The sequence below is a fragment of the Medicago sativa genome, chromosome 6 (assembly GCF_051527215.1).
Source record: "Medicago sativa cultivar Bolivia chromosome 6, Bolivia_mono, whole genome shotgun sequence".
In the NCBI taxonomy this organism is placed as follows: Eukaryota; Viridiplantae; Streptophyta; class Magnoliopsida; order Fabales; family Fabaceae; genus Medicago; species Medicago sativa.
Genome location: NC_140754.1, coordinates 59,746,175 through 59,768,284, shown reverse-complemented (window position 1 = coordinate 59,768,284; position 22,110 = coordinate 59,746,175). Strand labels below are relative to the sequence as shown.

The 22,110-nt window shown below is 34.5% G+C and overlaps 2 protein-coding genes across 2 annotated transcripts; both read right to left on the bottom strand.

Moving 5' to 3' along the window:
• Positions 1-1,971: 1,971 nt before the first annotated feature.
• Positions 1,972-4,151, bottom strand: LOC146915996 (putative F-box protein PP2-B12). Its single transcript, XM_085716762.1, has 3 exons — positions 3,845-4,151; positions 3,314-3,432; positions 1,972-2,557 (listed from the first exon to the last, which is right to left on the bottom strand). Exons 1-3 carry the CDS (start codon positions 4,130-4,132, stop codon positions 2,146-2,148), a joined length of 819 nt encoding a protein of 272 aa, XP_085572888.1. The 5' UTR covers positions 4,133-4,151; the 3' UTR covers positions 1,972-2,145.
• A 10,058-nt stretch (positions 4,152-14,209) lies between these two features.
• Positions 14,210-17,896, bottom strand: LOC146915995 (uncharacterized). Its single transcript, XM_085721509.1, has 4 exons — positions 16,283-17,896; positions 16,045-16,198; positions 15,142-15,944; positions 14,210-15,037 (listed from the first exon to the last, which is right to left on the bottom strand). Exons 1-4 carry the CDS (start codon positions 17,894-17,896, stop codon positions 14,210-14,212), a joined length of 3,399 nt encoding a protein of 1,132 aa, XP_085577635.1.
• Between the last annotated feature and the right edge of the window lie 4,214 nt (positions 17,897-22,110).

Here is a 22,110-nt window from a genome sequence, read left to right as displayed (position 1 = left end):
TCTATATACACATATAAGAAAGTCAATAGAATAAATTTTTTAAAACTCATGATTATTTTCAAAATATCAACATCAATGTAGTGTTTCTATTAAATAACTTTTTATTTTATATACAAAACACCGTTCAATGTTTTCACCGTATCCATTGTAGATTTTATGTGATTTATCTGCATAAATAATTTTTTATGTTAATATATGAAAAGGTTGATATGATAAAATCGTAGAAACTCATTAATATTGTCAAAATATAAACATTAATATAGTGTTTCTATTGAATAAATTTTATTTTATATGCAAAACACCGTTCAATATTTGCACCGCTCCCGTTGCAGATTTTATGTGTTTATATATGCATAAATAAATTTTTATATACATATATGAGAAAATCGATATGATAAAATTTTGAAAACTCGTGACTATTTTCAAAATATCATCGATGTAATGGTTAGTAAGAGTGGCACATAGGGGTGGAAATAGGCTAGGCCGGGCCGAGCTTTGTAAGGCCTAAGCCTGGCCTACTTCAAAAATTATAGGCCTGGGCCTGGCCTATTACCCGTCATAGGCTCATTTTCGAGGCCTGGCCTGGCCTATTTAAAGGCCTGATGAAGCCTGAAAGCCTATTTAAAAGCCTATTTTACACCAAAGCCTAGCAACACATGTAAGCCTACTACTAAATAGGCCAAAATTTACGAAGGCCTAAAGCACATGAATATATCTGCAACTAAATAATGAAATCTTATGAAGGTCTAATCACAACAATATATGTGCTACTAAATAACTAATCTTATGAAGGCTTGAGTTTATGAGAAAAAAACTTCAACGATATCAATAATGGAAGATATATTATACATAAAAAGCTTAATAGGCCGGCCCGACGGGCTTAATAGGCTTTTTTGTAAGCCTTAGCCTGGCCTATTTAATTAAATAGGCTTTATAAAAACCTTGAGCCTGGCCTTGTTAATAAACGAGCTGGGCCGAGCTAGGCTTTAAATAGGCTAGGCCATAGGCCCCTGTCGGACGGCCTGGCCTGTTCCCACCCTAGTGACACACTTTCCTTTATTTCTTTGTTCAAATAATATAGATGAATTGACTCATATTAATTAATGTGAGAAAAAAACATTGCTTGATTCAGATCATTAGTACCGAGTGGGGTGCTTTCTCAAATGGTCTCCCTTTAACTGTATTTGATGAATTTTTTGTGTAGTAACTAGTAATGTTGATGATAATGTTAATGTTTGTTGATGAATTTTTGGGTTTTTTTTTGGGTTTTCTATGAAGTTTGATGAATATGTATTCAAGATGATGAAGAAGAGGAAATGAAGGAAGAATACGAAGTTTTTTTTTATGAATTTTTGGGTTTGGTCCCTCTGCGATGTTTGTTTTTTTATTTTATTTTGGTCCCTCTAACTTTGTGACTCAACATATAGAACAACACATTAGCATCGACTGCCACATGACATGTTGCCACGTCATCCTCCGTTTGCCACATGGACATTTTTGTAACAGATGATGATGATAGGCACAAAAAACAAAACGTTTATAACTTATATGCATTGTTTTAGAAAAAAAAGATACAGGGACCAAAAACACGCAAACTTACATGGACGATTCACATATTTAAGAAAAAAAAAATATAATTATCACAAGCGTACATAACTAAAAATTATAAGTACCATTTTTCATCAAAACAAAGGAAAGGCTGAATTTCACAATGAAATAGCCATCAAAGGGTCTTACGTAAAAACACCATTCAATTATCTAAAATTAAATTTATATACTTCGTTGCAACTAAATGCCATGAGAATTCATTAATAACAAAGATTCAACATTTTTATTCGAAAGATAAATCACACTATATATTTCTTTTTTTGTGTTGAATTGTTAGTGTTGGTAAGTTTGTCTCAGTTCCTTACTTATAACTAATATCAACTCATCTCCAAAAAATTTGAAAATCTACAACAATATGTAAAATTCGTGAAAATATATTATATTATATGATAATCATTACATTGTTTGGGCAAAATATGACATATCTCTTGAAAATTATTAAACATTAGCATAACTACCCAAACTATATTGATTGTTCTCAATATGTTTTCCAAAGACACAAGACCAGTAGAATTCAATGAATATTGCTTAATTTTCTTACTTATTCCTAACTTCTATTCCTTCAATAAACAAATTTCCCCTCAGCCACGGACTAGTCCTTTGGATAACACACATATGGACTTCTTCATCTTTGAGGCTTGAATTAAAGAATTCTCCCATCTCAATCTCCAACCATCCATCGCTTCTCACACTAGGACGTTGCAATTCTGCTTCTATGTTGTGCAGACTATGTTTCGAGTTTGGATCCAAACAAACGGATTTAATGCTTCTTTGGCCACCATCGACACCAACAGAAAAGTTCACAGGTTCGTTCTCATATCCATGGGCATACATTATCTTAAACACGAGATATGCTGCATACTCAGTATTTGGGGACAATGAAAGAGTGTTAATAATCCCACGAACTTCATGCGAGGACCAAAGACAAAGCCTAGCAACTTCAGGGAACCTGTAAAAGTTGTGCAAAAAGTTGCAAAAATAAGAGTATTGGAGAAAAAATAAAGTTGAAAGTGATACACTAATAATTTAGGCTCAACCAGTAAAGTTTGAAAATTCTGAACCAAGCTGAACTACATTATTTAAAGCTTAACTGATTATATGATAAACTTCTCAGTTTATATGTTTTATTGTTTATCGTCAACAAAAAGAATTATCATCACACAGTAGTCCAACAAGTATTCATTTCAAAGTAAAAATGATGTGAAATTTAGAGAAACTGAAAATGGAAAATATTCTCACTCATACAGTATGAACTCCTTTGGTCTCAATTATAAGCAAAAGTTCACTTTTTAGATTCATTGAGTAATTAATGTTTATAGTTGAGACATGTGAAAATGGCTTTCTAATTTTAAGAGAAGCTATGGATTTTGAGACATTAAATATTGGGTCGCGTAGAAGTAGCACATCGCATTTAGCAGCAACCCGGAAAATCTCCTTAAGGAGGGGAACAAGACCAATCAAAAGACGCAGGAAATAAAATCTTTCAAGCCCATAAAAAATGTTGAGTATGATCTATTGTTTCACATATTTAGTATACTTAATGATTTAAGTTGGAAGTGACATTTCAGTATGTCTAGGTTAGGGTTCAAACCCCGTATTCCTCGCTTATTCACATTAAACGGTAAACTTATACTCATTAGACTACTTAAACAAAAAAAAATTATAATACACAGAAAAAAAACTAAAAGAAAACTAAAGAACTAACCTAGAATCATGCATATGAATCCACTCTTTCTTGGCCTTCACATTACGACAATCAATGGTGAGAGATCTAGCTGCAAGCAGGTAACACTTTTGTCCACTCTTTCTATGAAATTGAAAGCTCTGCATTTAAACATATACAATTTCTATTAGCATAAAGAGAGATATCCGATATGAATCTCTCAAAATAAGGGAAACCCAAGAAAACCCATCTCTAGCTACTAAGACGGTTTACAAAGTTAACAAAACAAAAACAAACTATCGAAAAACAAGAACAGAAACTGATAATAAGTCCTAATATTCGACGAAAATAAACTAACAAAGAACAGAAACAACTATAGAATAACTGGTACAGCAGAAAGAAAAAACGAAACAAATAGCAACACAAACACCGCAGGTCAAAAACCTGTTATTGCAGAAGAAAAAGAAATAAAGAGATACACCAGAACATCTTCCTGAACAGGAAAAACCTGCAGGACAGTTACTGATAATAAGCCCTAATATTTAACAAATTGTAGTTGATTATAAAGAATACCTTTCTACCATGGTTGATGATGATAGGGCGATCAGATAGAGCCATATAAAGAGCTTTTTTGTTAGGACTGTTTGAAAGGGAAGGATATTGTGAGATGATAGAATCTATGAATTGAGGATTGGGCGTGAGAAAACAATTCCAGACTGTGTCGGAATCAGCAGCGGATCGGAAAGTCTTAGAAACGATAGAGAGTCTGCCAACATCAACCGGAGTCGTGCGAGAGAGTATTGTGGCGATGCATCCTTCCGGCAATTCCTCAAATGCTCTTATTCTTTTTCTATTGGTCATTCTTTTGCTTTTAAGCTGCAAAAAATATTCCTCGAAAAAAAACCACGATATAATATTATAGGTCTAAGTCGTTGTATTTATAGAAAAAGGTAGCCTAAAACAAATATCCGAATGTTATGATATTGGTGGTTTTCAAAAAGGTGGTTTTCAAAAAGATGTGAATATATTCCATAAAAAAAATGTGAATATATATATTATATTTGCTACATGATTGACTTTATTGAGGAGTAATCTTGGCGCAACTGTTAAAGTTGTTGTTATGTGACTGAAAGGTCACGGGTTCAAGCCCTGGAAACAGTCCCTTGTGTAAAACAGAGTAAGGCTGCGTACAATACACCAAATGATGGGACCCCTTCCCGGACCCTGCATATGCGGGAGCTCTAGTGCAACGGTTTGCCCTTTATTGACTTTATTGATTATGATAAGTATATAGTTGTTACAACATTCAAGTGTAAAATATATTTATCTATACTTTATATAAAGAAAACTATCACTTTCAGCGCTTTTGGACTGACTTTTTCCTTACTCTCAATTTTCGATATAAATAACACATGTAACAAAAAGATAAGAATAAATTTAAATATTAAAACAAATGTAACAAACACGTTATATATATGTCTGTTTTATTTTATCATTTAAAAAGTGTAACAAACTATATGAATATATTTATACTTAATTTTTCACTATCCGATTATACCCTTAAATATTTTTCCTATAATAAAGATTGTTGTTGGTGTCATTATAAAAAAATAGATAAATTTATTTTTTTATATTGTTGATGTCATTGAAATAGATAATCATGGTTAGTTTGGCTTGTTATATAAGTTGAAAGCAACAAACATTTATATTTAGATTTAATCAAAATCAAAATTTCATAAAAAAAAACACCGTTCTTAATTTTCAAACGTTAGCACAATAAAAAGAGCGGAAAGCGTGTCCGTCTTTTCACTAGTTCTCATAGGCCACTAAAAATGTTATGCTGAAATTTCATGAAAAAACAACATGACCTACATGTAGTATTTTCATCATAACTCAAATTCTATAAATCTTATGGAGTCAAACCAAAGGCTAATGAAAGCTAACATCCATATCTACAACGTTTATGCAGACACTTATACCTAATTCGGAACATAAAGGGGTGAAAAAGGCTGGTTTTCCTAAAACATAAAAATCTGGCAGCAACAACATGCGGTCGTGTGCTCCAAACACACGGTTGTATGCCCCTTACTAGCAGCAAAAAGGCAGTTTTTCAGCTTATTTTAAAACACAATTTTCACCATTTAAGCTTCTTTAAGGCTCCTAAATCAACCCCAAGACACCTAAATCATCCAAAAACATTACCCATTTTTCTCTGAATGTTACAAATGAACTCTAGCCCTGATTCACAAAGACTACAACGTATTTATATCCACTTGTTTTTGAATTCTGCTCTTTACCTAAAAGTTATTTCTCGCTCCCAACTGAACTTCTCAAATTACCCGTGCGTGAGTTATCTCACGCAAGTGTTAATTCGAGCGTGAGTTAACTCACACAAGTGTTAATTCCAGCGTGAGTTAAGTTGCGCAGCGCATGTTAACCTGCGCAGATTTTAACACCTGGGTGAGTTAACTCACGCAGGGGTATTTTCGATATTTCAGTTGGGCACGAGCAATGTGTTGGGTAAAGAGCAGATACCCTTGTTTTTGGCATGGTTCTCACAACAATTAATGGGTTTAGTTTCTATTCATTCTCCACAAATAAAACACTTTAAAATTACTTCACTTGAACCTCTTATTTACTCATACACCTTTATTCCTTTTAATTCTTCATAATCTCTTATTTCCAATAACTTCACAAAAAAATCATTCACTCTTCAATTGTTAAAAATACCCTTTACTCCTTTATGATAAAAATCAACTAACTCATCAATTTCACCACCATTATAATAAAACAAGTAAACAAATAAATTTCTAAATAATACTAATATTACTAATCACTTACTAATAATATTAATAAACTAATATTAAAAATCGGAATGTTACAATTCACTGTTTTTAGAAGGTCCAGATCAAAATCTTCATCAAGATTCTTGAAATGCACAAAATGGTGTTACAGTTGTTATCCAAATCGAATCAGTTACGTTCACATCAGAAATTTGGATAAAAAATCATCATCGAGAGAAGCTTCCTTGATGGAGGAGACATAAGTCATTCTCAAGAATAAAATATTATCAAAGATTAAATCTGAATCTTCATCGAACTAAGTTCGATGAAAACAAAAATGATAATAATGGTTACCGAATTTTTACAACCGAATCATCTTCTCTGAATTATGAAGAGAAGATGATAGTTCCGAAAAATCCATAAACGGTTATTATTCAAATTTCATTCTTGAGGAATCTTTCGGTGACTCTATCAAGGAGTTTGTGTAGATCATGCAATCATCGATACTGATATGGATGTGTAGATCATGAAATTGAGGAGCAAAACTCTATGAACAAGTAAATTCGAAGTACAACAAATCGGAGTCGAATTCTATTATCAAATTGCTAAACAAGTTCCTGTTTCTAGAAGCTTCTTCGCTATGACAACGTGTTCTTTGTCAACATCAGAACTGACAAAGGATTCATTATAATTAGATCGTAACGCAGCCGCCTATGAGCGTAGTTTACAGTGGTGGAAGAAGGTACAAGATTAACCCCTTCACCGTTGTCGGGGACATATTGATTTGACGTCGGGGACATTGGAATCCTTGAGAGGTGTCCTCCCCTTCTAGAAGATTTTCTCGACCCCGAGCAGTCATCTAGAGGTTCATGTCTTGAAACATCGGAGCCTGACGAGACGGAGCTAGCCAGCATGATAATTGAATTCATAAAAGGTATGAGTTTGACGATAGCTGGGCTCGGCGTTATCTGTGTTCGAGTGTGGAAACGATGAGGTCACACACGCGAAACTAACAACAAGAAACTCAAATAACTCACAAGGAAAAGTCGTTCAAAATAGAAATGTGTCTGACATACGTGAAAATCAAAACTTCATTTCTTGTAGATTCATTTCTTATATTGAGGGAGAATAAAGAGAGGTTGGGAATGGAGAGTTAAGTTTGGCTAGAAAGAATGAGTTAGAAGATTAAATTGAGGGCAAGAGGTAGTGAGGAGGAAAAGGAAAAAAACAAGGTTAGGTATATGCCAAAAGCTTCACTTTTTGCTTTAATCATAAATAGCAAAATCTTCCTACAAAATTCATCCACAAATATGATAAAGTACTTGTTTCCTCCCAATGAAGGAACTTCAAAAGGACCAAACACATTTTAGTAGATTATGTTGAAAACCTCGATTGATCTATGAGTTGTGTTTCAACTGAATGCATTTCTAGGTTGCTTGCCTATCAAGCAAACATCACAAATATTCTCTGGTACATTCAATTTTTGTACTTTCGGAATCAATTCTTTATCAACAAAGTGAATGATATTTTTGAAATTTAATTGGCCAAGCCTATGGTGCCAGAGGAATTTTCAATTCATCAACTTTCATATCTGCTTGAAATGTTCTATTCTTTGCAAGAGGAGTTTTCAAGACTAACCTTTCATTTTTATCAAGCAATTTCAAAGAATTTTCCTTCATTGTTATTGAGTAACCTTTTTGAACAAATTGACCTACACTAACCAAGTTGCATTGGATCTCAAGGACATATAGCTACCTTTTCATCACCTTCATGATACTTCTCTAGTAAGCAATCAAAATAACAAACTAACTACCTTTGCAAAAAAGCTAACAGTTGTAACAAACTAAGTAGAAAATTTCTATCTTATCCAGGGCCGACCCGTAGCCCGTCGAGGCTGGGCTATGACACCGGGCCTCGATTTTTTTGGGGCCCAAAACATATTTTTTTTTTTATATGTAAGGCACTTAACTAATATTTATATTGAGTTAATGCGCAGATATTGCAAACAGCTCATAGTGCTTCAGGGCGCGCCTGCCTTTGATTGGGTGTTTGGACGTGGGTTCAACTCCCAATAGAGTATTTTTTAGTATTTTTTATCAATAATTTTAATTTTAGTGCCTATTTAGTCTTTTGGGGCCTAAAATTTAATATTTTTTTCCATCCTTAAAAACTAAAACAGGGTCAACAAATTTGTTAAGACGGTCCTGATCTTATCCAATTTTGAGTTTATCTCAACTAACTTGAATTAAAACTAACATTACTAATGCCTACTATTTATTGTTGTGTTTGGCTGCTGCCTTCAATTTTTTTCTGGTTCCTTAGTGGCCTGTTTGTTTTGTTCTCTGTTCTTTAGGGCTTTGTTTGGGATTTTGGAGGAGAGGGGAAGGAAGGACATTAGAGGGTAGAAAATGGAGAAATCTTTCACATTTTTTTCGAAAATTAAAGTAACATATATAATCATGCATCTGATTTTATTTTTCATTTAATTGAAGCATGCAAAGAAACCAAACTCTTTTGTTTTTTTGAAGGAAAAAAAAAAACATTATGATATGCTGAAATATTGAGAATTCAACGGGTATCCCTCAATATATAGCCAGATATCTGAGAATCGAAGTAACAAACTAAGTAGCAAATTTCCATCTTATCCAATTTTCATTTCAGTTTATCTCAACTAACTTGAATTAAAACTAACATTACTGATGCCTACTATTTGTTGTTGTATTTGGCTGCTGCCTTCAATTTTTTTCTGGTTCCTTAGGGGCCTGTTTGTTTTGCTCTCTGTTCTTTAGGGCTTTGTTTGGGATTTTGGAGGAGAGGGGAAGGAAGGACTTTGGAGGGTGGAAAATGGAGAATTCTTTCACATTTTTTTCCGAAAACTAAAGTAACATATATAATCATGCATCTGATTTTATTTTTGATTTAATTAAAGCATGCAAAGAAACCATACACTTTTGTTTTTTTTTTTAAGGAAAAAAAAGTTTATAATATGCTGAAATATTGAGAACTCAACGGGTATCCCTCAATATATAGCCAGATATCTAAGAATTGAAGTAAGAAGAATTATGAACTTGCTCAAAAAAAAAAAAAAAAGAATTATGAATAACAAGCAAAGGTACCAGTCAATTCTATTGAACACGTACTGGCTTTTCAAATTGGATATGTTTGATTTTATTCGATGCTCCAATAAATTTAAATTTATTCCATAAATATTTTTATATTTCCTCCGGTCCTTATTATAAGAAACAATTGGTTTTTTAGATTCATTATGTAAATGATGAATCTAATCTATATTTATAACGAGATATATTAATTATTCAATAAAACTTAAAAGTCAATTGTTTCTTAATTAGCAGTCAACTACCTTAGGCCATTTTCCTTAAAAAAAATAAACTACCTTAGGCCATTTGCAGAGTTTTTAAAAAAAAAAAATTAGAACTCAACCTCACTAGCTTACTTTGTTTCTAATAATCTCTCTCTCTATGTTTCTAATAAGGTGACAAATTATATTTCACATTTTATATATTTGGATATGAGTCAACATTTCTTACAAAGAAACCAAACAACTAAATTTTTTTTTTCTTCATAAAGATTGGAGGGTAGGGAGTACGTTCTTCCAAAAATTCTCTCAATTGAAAAATAAGATCATTTCGTCTAAATATATACCGAAAGTGAGAAAAAAAAAAACACAAGAGGTAGGTTGAATTGTTTTACCTTTTTCAAACTTTTTCTAAATGTTTATAACTGATCAAAGTCTGGAGCACAGTTATGAATGTAGCGATTTAAATCACAAAAAACAAAGAGAAAGAGAGATGCACAGAGCAATTTATACTAGTTCCTCTCATAAACTGAGTGTAGTCTAGTCCCCTTTCACTTTTAAGGGATTTTCACTATAATCATTAAAGATTACAAATGCTCAAATAGACAAGCATGAGACTTCAAACGCTGAATCACACAAAAAAGAGACCTCCAATGCTCAGCACAAAAGAAGAAGACTTCTACAATCTAATTTAATCAAATAAAAGATTGTTTGGTTTTACAATTGATATACAATCAGAGGAGTAATCAATACAAAACAGAGTTGAACTCTTAAGAATTTAGAATTTCTAAGGTGTAAAGTTTTTAAGAAATTCTAAGTGTTTTATGCAGTCTGACTTTGACATATAAGGGTACTTTCAAAATGTTCATAGAGTTCTTAAATTCTTCAAGTCTTCAACACCTTATATAGTGAAGAATCTGAGAGACGTTGAAGAGGTGTCATCGCAACATTTGAATCCTTAGGAAACTTGATCATAAACGTGGGAATGTTTCTTGATTTGGTTAATGTCGTTAAAAGATCATTCAAACTTCCTTTTCTTCTAAAGGAGTTGTTTGTTTCATTCCAATTGTCCATAAAGTTCTTTGTTTGTTTTTGCACATGGTCAGAAAAGGACAAACTATACTTTCTGAGTCTGGTGGTGTTTTCTTTAGAAGACGGCAAATCTGATGTGTCCTTTAGAGCTTGATGGCTTTTAGAGTCTTCAGTCTTCGGATGCTCCTGACCTTCAGAGTATGACTTCTTTAGATGCTTGAATGCTTCGGAATCTAGTTTAAAACTTCATCTTTTCTCAAGTTCCAAATACTCTTGTATATGTTCTTGATTTAATAAACGAATTTTAGTGTATAGTCCAACACACTTGAACATATATTAGCATATCCAATTATTCTTTTATACTTTGTTATCAACAAAACTTCAGAGACATTACACAAAACCCATTTCATTTCAACACATACTTAATAATTATTTATTAACTTGTGTCTCAATAAAAAAAATTAAGTAGCCCGAGGAAAATTGGATTTTAAGCTCTTATGTAAAGTCTAAATTCCAATCTTGTGGATTAAAGAAACGTGATTGAGAGAAAATATCCCACTAAAAATATGTGAGTTAAAACAAGATTAGTCATTTGACAAACTCGATAAATACTTCACTCAATTAGAATAAAGGAAATAATTTATAGAATATTAATATGTATTGATTATAAAAAGGTTATAAATACCCATCGTATATTATAGAATATTAAATAATACAAATATGATGTTTTTTTGTTCAACGGTTTAAAGAATTCAATGAGAAATGGCAAGGCCACAAAGCAAATAGTATTAGTATACCAAATGATATTTGTTTTACAAGATTGCATCAACATCTGCTGGTACCACTCTGCTCAGCTAACCGTGTCTCAACCATCATCCAAGAGTATCCACAATCGATACATACATTTTTTATGTTTAAAGAGGGAGGTTTCATGTGTACAAATCATTCATTTATATAGTTCTATTAACATTATCTAAGATTAGAGTTCAAATTCACTACAATTTCAATATTCAAATATTAAAAAATTATGAATCCAACTTAAGATTAGAATACTTCATTGTGACCTTTGTCCAATTAAGTACTCAAAATAATCTTAAATGGAGAGATCTCCTGTTCGAGATGGCTTTAAACTGAAGACACTGTCCTGTCATAGGAAGAACATATACTAGCAAAACAAAACAAAAACTCATAATAATATAAAGATCCATGAAGCAAAATACACATGTTCTCCTCGTACAAAATATAAGACCGGTTTATATCGGTGCTACGTATACGCAGGCCTGGCCCTGAGGGGGTGCAAACAGCTGAACAGAGCTGGGCCTCCCTCAGCCATGGGCCTCAAAAAAAAAATAATACCCACTAGTACTACTGCCTTCCAATTTTTTTTAATACCCCCAACCATTTTCTGTTCCCTTGTTTTAGCCTTTTATGCCTATTAGAATTAGGTTCTCTTGCTTTTGGTGTTAGGTGGGGGTTCCTCATGTATACGGTAGTCATTTTCACCTTCGGGTGTATCACATATATACGGCACCTTATATTTATCTTTTAAAAAATATAAATAGAACATTGCTATTTTAAAAAAAAAATACGTTTTGATTTTATCACTGACCTCTTTTCATTCCCAGAGCCGAGCCTCCGAATTCTTAGGGACGGCCCTGCGTATACGTTGCCTTCTATATGGTCAGGGCCGTCTTAAACAATTTAGAGACCCCGTTATAATTTAAAATATTGGCCCCAAAAGGAAGCACGTAAAAGATTGATGGTTTAAAAAAAAAATTGGGTACAATAAACAAAGGGTTTGGATTCGGCCAGATAAGAAAAAATATATATAAAACAAGAAAAAAAAAAGACTAAATTATAATAAAAAGGAGCCTGCTGGGGCTTGAACCCAAGTCAAGGGAAGCTACAAAACACGGAGAAACCACTAGACCATGGCACTTTTTTTGTCATTTACCCAACATTCAACGTATATAACTTATTTTTTCTGGACTTGTATTTAAAAAAAAATATTTTGGGCCCCAAAATAATCAGGGCCCGGTGTCATTGCCCAGCCTCGACAGGCTATGGGCCGGCCCTGTATATGGTTTGAAACTCTATTTAGTTTAAAACACTATATGTTTTTTAAAACAAAAAGGTGGTAGCAAATTGCTAACCTACGCAAAATATAGGCTTAAATATGTGTCCAGTCCCTGCAAATAGGCGTTAGTTGAATTTTAGTCCATGTACTTACTAATCCTCCCAAACCTTCCCTGCAAATATTAATCACTTAAAATTTGGTCCAAATTAAGTTAATCCGCCTACGTGGCAGGTGATTAGCGATGTGGCGCTGATGTGGCGTGTAGTGACTGGGTTTGTGTCAGGCTGACTCAGATTTTGGGACGCGAAGTTCCCATTTTTCCCTTAATGAATCCTGAGACAGGAAAATGACGGTTTTGCCCCTGAGTTTCCAACTTATTCTTCTTCCCTCTCTTCTTCGTTCACGACTTCTTTTTCTTCCTTCTTCCTCTATTTTTCTTCCTCCATTTTCACAAGAACCCTAATTTCAGCAACATACTATTGTTGGAATTTCTCACCAAATCCTTTCGCAATAATCAATTCGTCACCTCTAAATCCGCTTTGCTTCGTTTTTAGCTCCAAAAAATGTCGTCAACTGCAACTTCCACCCAAGACTCTTACTCAATGGGCTGGGTAACATGTTATCGTAAAGACCCACCTGAAGAGATCGAGACCTCGCGTGGAATGCTTCCAGTGTGCTACTGTCATCAACCTATGGTGATCTACATTTCAACCACTTTACAGAATCAGGGGCGTAGGTTCTGGAAGTGTCGCAATTGGCAGGTTAGTGTTTTCATAATGCTTATTATGTAGTTTTTATAGAATGAAAATTTATGGGTTGTTGGAATGTTGTTCATGATGCACAGAAATCAAGGAAATGTAACTTGTTAATCTAGGATGATGAACTTGGTCCATCTACGAGACCTTTTGTTACAGTGCCATCTACTCCATCAAATGCATCAATTGAGCAGCCAAGGATAGAGTCGTCGAAAGCAGTGGTCCAAGAAGTTGGAATGTCAAATGTGGAGCCTAGATCTGAGAAGTGTAACTGTGCAGAAACTTTGCAGAGAATGTGGGACGAGAAGAAAGAAAAAATGAAGATGAAATTGGTGCAAGAAAAGAAGAAATTTGACTGGTTGAAGTTGTTTGTTATAGTTAGCTGGGTGTTCTTTGTGGTATGCTATGCAAAGAAGTAGTGAGTTAAGTGGAGAAGTTGGAATAGGATTAGTAATGTGTTTGTGGTAATGTGATGTGTTTGGGATTTAGAAAACAATGTGTTTGTGTTTGTGATGTTTATGTAATGTGTATGTGTTTATTTGAACTTATAATGTGACAATGTGTAATGTGTTGGTTTGGTTGAATGAAATGTGATCTTATGAATTAAATTTGTTTGTGATTGAACCTGTTAACATACAAACACTATATGGAATTAGGAAAGCATAAATATTTTACATTAATAATAGATGCTGTCAACATAGAACTTGTTCATAACTTGTGCATAGACAAGAATTACAACCAAAATACTTAGCTAGAATACTTAAAGGGTGTAACCCATAATCTGTCAACATTACCAAAATACTTAACCACAAAATACTTAACCAAAATACTTAACCATAGAATACTTAACCAAGTTGCATACATAGTTAAAACCAACTAATTAAAACACATTAAACATATTTTATGGTGTCAACTTTTCTCAGGAGACCTAGACATGAACCAAGCTTTGCCTCTGGGACAACATTGACAGGGGGATCAGTCCCCTTTCTGAGCATCAGCATTACAATCGTCATCTATCTCAATTAGGTCATCCATCTTCTTTCCTGGTCCCTTCTTGTCAGCATTAGTTCTCCAAACATTCCTACCACTTCTCCTCACTTTACCTAAGTCAAGCTTCTTGCCTTCTGACTTTGCTTGTCTTGGTGCTTGTGTTGGTGCAACAGATGGTTTGGGTGGAACAGATTTAAGGACAGGTTCACAAATAGTTTTCACAATGGTATATGGTTTAACATATGTTTTTGAGTGTGTTGATGTGTTTACTGTTGTACTCACATCAGCAGATGGTTTAACAGTTGTTTGAGATGTGTTGGTAGTCTTAACATTGGTCAAGACCTTTGCACTAGGCTTAACAATGTTATTTGTGTTTGGGTGAGCTTGTACAAATGTCTTGACTTTTGCATATGGTGCTACATTTGTTAGTGAGCTCCTACCAGTGTGAACTGTGGTGTGTATTGATGCAGATGGTTCAATGACAGTTTGTGTTTGTGTTGGTGCAAGTTGGTTTGTTCTCATAAATGCAACAGGTGGTTGTTTTGGAGGGTTTACCTGTTTTGGTTGGTTGAATTTAGGAAGACCCTTAACAAGTTTTCTCTTCTTCTTGACTGGCTCAACTTGTTCACCCATCATAGTACTTACAGATCCCTGACTACTTTGAACTTGAGTTGACTGACAATGTTGTGCTTGACCTTGAGAAACTTCTGCTTGACCAACTTCAACTAGAGTTTGACCTTGAGTTACAACTTCACTTTTTTCTGATTGCCCTTCATTCTGATCTTGCCTTGTTGTTATTTTAGGTGCTTTCCTCTGTCATTTAAACATTAAACATAGTACGCATTAGAAAATAGTAAGCAGTTAATGAATCTAATTATTATTTCAAGTTGAATCTAATGAACAAAGTAATATGGTACCTTCCTCTTTTGTGCTTCAGGGTCAATAGTCTGACTCTTGCATCCCCTGGCATTGTGGCCAAACTTGTTACAAGTTGTGCATATGTAGCTTGTATTTGCTCTGCTATACTTGCCTTGTGTTTGACTAGCCTCACCAGGCTCCCTCCTCCTCAGCTTCTTTGGTCTCCCAGGCCCTTTTTTATAAATTGGTGGAAGCATCTCCTCACATTCCACCTCAGGCCACATATCTTGCCCTTTAATGGCACTCACATTATGGCTGTAACATGCTTCATATGTCTTTCTAGAATAACACTCATGGACAAAGTCTTTTGGGTTTCCATCTCTCTTACCTATGGTTGCAACTGCATGCCTACAATGTATACCTACCAACTCCCAAAAACTGCAACTACATGTCCTATTTGCAGTGTTTACAGTAAACCTATGTCCACCACCTACCATTTCCACCTCAAACTCATCACCTATTCCCCATGTTGCTATCCAGTTTCCAGATTTCTGAATCTCAGTGTTCAATCTTTTCCTTGGCATAGGCATGATATCACCTTGCCAGTTACTTAACTTATTCCTAAGTTTTGACATCCGATTCATAAGGTATGTTCTAATCCACTCTGCCATTGTGAGCACTGGCTTATCTCTAGCTAATAATATAGTAGCATTAAAAGCCTCTGAAATGTTATTCATTAATACATCACGCTTAGGATAATATGAAAATGTATGCTTACACCATAATTTAGGATCATGTCCCATTAGCCGTTCCCATGCTTTCACATCCACCTTTTTCAGCTCTTCCATCTTAACAACCCAAGCTATGCAGTAAAACACAAACATATACACAGTCAGTCAAACCCCTTATTAGTAAAACCCAAATTATGCAGTAAAACACAAAATTATCAGTTATGCTTTTACCTTGTCTATATGTAGCCTTTGCTGCACCCATCATCAAATCCCTTATCAAAGTTCCTCCTCCAAATTTTTTCTTGAAATTGGCATATAGATGCCTAAGACAATACCTATGTTCAATTCTATCAGACCATTCATCAAACACACTCATCAATCCCTGAATCATACAAACAAATTAAGATAAGTTAATCATAAAGAGATAAAAAAACAGAAATTAAGATAAGTAAGATAAGCAAAATAAATTTTGTTGATCTGAAATAAACACCCATCTTTTGTTTCCAATATCTTCAAGCAGCAAAGTCAAAAACCACCTCCATGATTCTTTGGTTTCATTCTCAACAACTCCAAATGCTAATGGGAAATATTGGTCATTTGCATCTCTTCCAACAGCAACCAATAATATACCTCCAAACTTTGTTTTCAAGCGACACCCATCCACTCCAATAAATGGCCTACAACCAGCCAAAAAACCTTGCTTGCAACCATCAAAACAAAAGTAAAACTTGCTGAATCTTAGTTGATTTGTTAACAAGGTTCTATCAACATTAAGCTTGAGATTATTCCCAGTACACACCCTCTTTAACTCAGCTGCATACCTCCACAGTAGAGTGTATTGTTTCTTTGCATCACCATCTAATATTTCAGTAGCCCTCTTCTTTGCACTCCAAGCTGTATGAAAGGATACCCCAACATAATATTGCCTCCTCAGATCTTTCATGATATCTTTGACCTTCTGTTCACCACTACCCCTCATTTTTTCCACAACAATATTGGTTAACCAGCTGGCATTGGCACTAGAGTTATCTAATGACCTACCACATGTGTGGTCCACACCCAATGTCTTTATTTTATATGTAAGGTTGTAACCCACTTTGCTGCAGTGGGCCACATACTTGCACCCCTTGTGCTTATCCTTACACTCTACCCTACACCTTTCGTTGTCATTTTTCGCAAACTTAATTTGATATCCATTTAATACATTCCACTCCCTGATGGCCATTCTGAACTCTAAAATTGACTTAAAGTCCATACCAACTTTGAATTTAAAGTCTTTTGTTAGTTGGCTCATCTTAAACACATCTGCTCTTGGTCCCCTTTCAGAGTCTGACTCATCAGAGTCATCTGAATAAAGCTCATCACTTTCATACTCTCTCTCCCACTCAGAATCATAATCATCTTCTTTATCAGTCTTTGATTTTTCCTTGGTTCCTGCACCTTTCTTACATGCCCCTCCTTTACCCCCTTCTTTACCATTAGCCCCAACCAGTCCCACAACTTCATTCATATCCAATGGAGTTATATCATATGGTCCAAACCCATCATCAACCCCCAATGCTCTTTCATGCTCACTATCATCAAAATATTCATCATCTGACTCATCTTCACTGCTCCCTAACTTCTCATCATCAGAACACACCAACACACCTTTTCCTTTCTTATCTAGCAATTCCTTCTCTAGTCCTTCTCCATTTACATCAACCTGAGAATTTTGTCCAACTTCCCTATTAGTAACAGTAACACAGTTTGGAACATCCACCAACCTACTAACTTCATCAACATCATGTTCTACAAAAAAGTTAACTGGCTTGTTTACTTTCAAAGCATATTCCTTCATCTCACTAACATCAGCATCTACCTTAACAACCCGAAAGTTTACTTCGTAATGAGGCATCCACCATAACCTATATGTACCCTTTTTAATATTCAAATCTTCTTCTACATACCCACATAATTCAAAAAAACTAAACTTATCAGGGTCTAAACCTTCAAACCTTTTTACCTCCCCTCCAGTATAACTTATCAACCAGTCCCTACTAAAACAACCTCCATAATGACAATCAACAGTAATAGTACCCATACCTGTACAAAAAATTGCAGAAACAACTTTTAGGGTTTTGTAAATGCATAAACCGAACAGGGTTTTTAACATAAATATTCGGGTTCAACATTTAGGGTTTTGAAAATGCATAAACCGAACAGGGTTTTTAACAAATCAAACATGATTTAGTTTTTAACACAAATCGAACACAGGTTCAACCTTTAGGGTTTAGAAAATACAGAAATCAAACACAAACATACCTGCAATAAACCACCTCCAACACCAGCGAAATCGTTTTCACCACCCTCGTCGCCAAATCGTTTTCACCACAACAGCTTCAAGTTACTCTGGGTTTCTTCAATCGTTTCTGCTTCTTTAGTTTTGCTGGGTTTCTGCGATAACCCTAGTTTTGTTAATTTTCCCCCCAAAATCGTGTTTCAGAAACAAATGAGAGGGAAGTGGAAACTCAGGGGCAAAACCGTCATTTTCCTATCTTAGGATTCATTAAGGGCAAAATAGGAACTTCGCGTCCCAAAATCTGAGTCAGCCTGACACAAACCCAGTCACTACACACCACATCAGCGCCACGTCGCTAATGACCTGCCACGCAGGCGGATTAACTTAATTTGGACCAAATTTTAAGTGATTAATATTTGCAGGGAAGGTTTGGGAGGATTAGTCAGTACAGGGACTAAAATTCAACTGACGCCTATTTGCAGGGACTGGACACATATTTAAGCCCAAAATATATTATAGAGAATACATACAAAGGAGGGAATTGGGCCAAAACTCCTAAAAGATTATTTACAGAACCTAAAATTAGGCCAACCTAATTTGTTCTTAACAACAGATTCTCTACTAAACAAAGGAACCTCTTGCCAAAACATAGCAGAAACAAAATTCAAATCAAAATTGGCAACAATGTCAGCCACTTGGTTTCCTTCCCTATATATGTGAGTGATGGTAAAGTTCTTGGGGTTGAGATAATTCATAGCAAGAACCAGCAAAGAGGAGTATGTGTCAAACCAACCTGGTTCCAATGATTGTGATGAGCAATCTCAATAGCAGTCATTACACCACATTATTTTGTTTGGTAAGAATTTGAAAATCCAAGAAGTTCAGCAAAACAATGTAGCATGTTTGCCTCATGATTCCTAAAAATGCCTCTACAAGCTAATTATGAAACCCCAAAAGGAAGAATTCTGAATAATAAGCAAAAAGGTGCCGGTAATTTCTACGACTCTTCCTTAACGTATAGGGTTTTCATATTGGATATGGTTGATTTTATATATTCAATCTTTCAATAAATTTAAATTTACTTCATAAATACTCTCATATCAATTACTCAACTTCAACTTATTTGTTTCTAATATTCTTTCTCACAGTAGATAATGATACAAATGATATTTAGCATTTTACAAATGCTCAAGGACATAACCAAGAGACTTCAAATGCTCAAGTACACAAGCAAAATACTTCCTATACTAAAGCACAAAAGCAAGAGACTTCTAACAAACAAGAATTACAAAGAAATAATTGTTTGGTTGAACACTTGATATACAAACAGTGGTGTTCACAATACAAAAGACTTCAAATGTTCAAGCACACAAGCAAAATACTTCCTATACTAAAGCACAAAAGCAAGAGACTTCTAACAAACAAGAATTACAAAGAAATAATTGTTTGGTTGAACAATTGATATACAAACAGTGGTGTTCTCAATACAAAGCAGTTCAAACTCTATTACTCAAGAATTTTTAAGATATGAAAGTTAATAAGAAATTCTAACTGTTTGATGCACAATGATTTTGAAAAAGTTTTGGCACACGTAAAAATATTGCAGAGTCTCTACATATTTTCAATTATTTATTCGTTTATATAGACTTAGAAAAGAGACGTTGTAGAGATGCCAACACATCAAAGAGTCGTTAGAGAAGCTTGATCAAACATAATTGATTTGTTGCTTGATTTAGTTAATGTACTAGGAGGGATTAATTTGAAAATCATTCCTTGATAGGGAATTAACCATTTCAATCCAGTAGAGACACATTTGTAGCTTGTACTATGCACATGAAATGTTGGAGTAGTGGAGCTAGTGGTTGTACATTTGTACTATTGTCCTTTACTGTTCTTTCTTTGAAACAAACACATCCAAAGCCTTTCATTTATTCAGAATCAACATTGATCCATACTTCTAATCCTTTCTGCATCTTTGTGTCTTTAATTAACCATAATAACTGACTTCAGAGTCGTCACTTCAGCTTTTGATGATCTTTAAACTCTGATGAATCAGCTTTTGGATGGTCTTCAGACTCTGACTTGTAACTTGGTTTCTCTTTAAAAATTCTTTTGCTCTAATTTGTTCTTCTAGAACCAATACTTTGTTTTAAGACATAAATTTTAGTCTATGGTCTTGCACACTTGAACAAATATTAGCATATCCAATTGAAATGTTAATACCTTGTGTTATGGACCACTCACATTGCTACACTTGTGCAACATTGCACCGTCTTAAGGCCTCGCACTCAAAGGAACACGCCAACTCGCCTGCTGTAACGCCCTATTTTTATTACTTATTTATTTATTTGAGTTTAGAGTCTTTTACGTTATAATTTAATTAATATGTTTGATAAGTGATATTTTTATTATTATGTGTTGACATTTATTAGTAGCCCCTATTTTATTATTTAGTGGAGAAACATATTTAGTGGAAGAATATATGATTCAATGATTTTGGAGTTAGGAGGAGGAGAGTTTATATAGAAAAGGAGGTGAAGTGTAAATTTTCGAGTAAAACCAACTGAGTGAATCGATTAATTTAATGAGTAAATCGATTCATACCATATAAGACAAAACTGGAAATGTGGAGAATGTAACGAAGAATGATATGTGTCAAACATGATTTGAATTGACTCAAGATACCCATAATGAAGATTTATACGATTCATTTCAAACATGAATCAATTCAGACTAAGTCAGAGATTTTTATGAAACGATTCAGACATATATGGTACGATTCATAACTGAATCGATTCAATATTCTGTGAGTCGATTCACATGAAGTTAGAGACACCATATGCTGTGTTTCAAGAACCTGTGAATCGATTTAACTAAAGAAGAGACACTTTTTCAGACATATGATGCTCAATTTTTACGAGGATTAAAGTAAATCACTTTATTCATGAATGATGTAATATCCCGCCTGTCAGCATCGGTATATTACCCGTGATCGTGCCAGAGAAATTAAATTAATGGAAAAGTAAGTCAATGGAAATATCTTATGAGATGTCAGCTTTTTACGGAAAAAGAATCAGAGTCGTTTTTAAAACGTTCAAGACAAGGGAAAAATTGTAATTTCAAGTGGAAAGGATATTTATTTGGATTTATCCCAAAAACATCTCATTTTCCTATTCTCTTTCTCTCTCTTTAATGTTGGGAAACAATTTCTCTCCTCCTTCTCTCTTCTCTCACGCCCTTCCTCTCTTTCTTTCTCCAATCCTTCTCTAATTCTCCTTCTATACCAAGCATATTTTCTTGTTCCTTCATTGATTCTTCCTTTTCTCCTTTCAAGAAGAGATCTAAAATCTAGGGTTTGATCTTGATCAAGAAGTTGAGGCTTTAGATTGTTGGTTTGGGAACTTATGTTGATTATGCGTCATGGGGTTGGTGAAACAAGCAAGAAACAACTATGAGCTAAGAAGCAAAAATTAGGGTTTGTTGGTTAGTAAGTTCAAGAATGGTTTCTTCATGATCAATCAAGGATCATGATGTCTTAGATTTCAAGAAAAGCATCAAGATAGAAAAGTTTTGGACAAAGGAATCAAGTGGAGCAAAGCTAGGGTTTTGGCATGATTGAGCTTGGCACTTAGTGATGTTTCAAGAACTTGTTTTAGGTGAGTTCCATAGATAGTTTTCCCACCCTTGGGACTATGTTTATGCCATGTATGATTAATATGAATAACATGAAATTCTGGGTTTATGTATTAGCTTAGTTGCCCTTTTCTTGCCATGCTTACTAAATGTGTTTATACTTGTCAAATGAATGTTTTACAAGTATCCTATGATCAAATATGTACCAATATGCTTAGAGACACTTGCTTTGAGGTTTTTGGGTCAAAAATACGATTTTTAGGGGTTCAGGACTATCACAACTCGCCACGGCGAGCTATTGCTCCCCATAGCAAGTAGAAGTAGCAGAACACATGGTCTGCTCGCCTCCTACTCGCCATGGAGAGTAGGTACTCGCCTCCCCA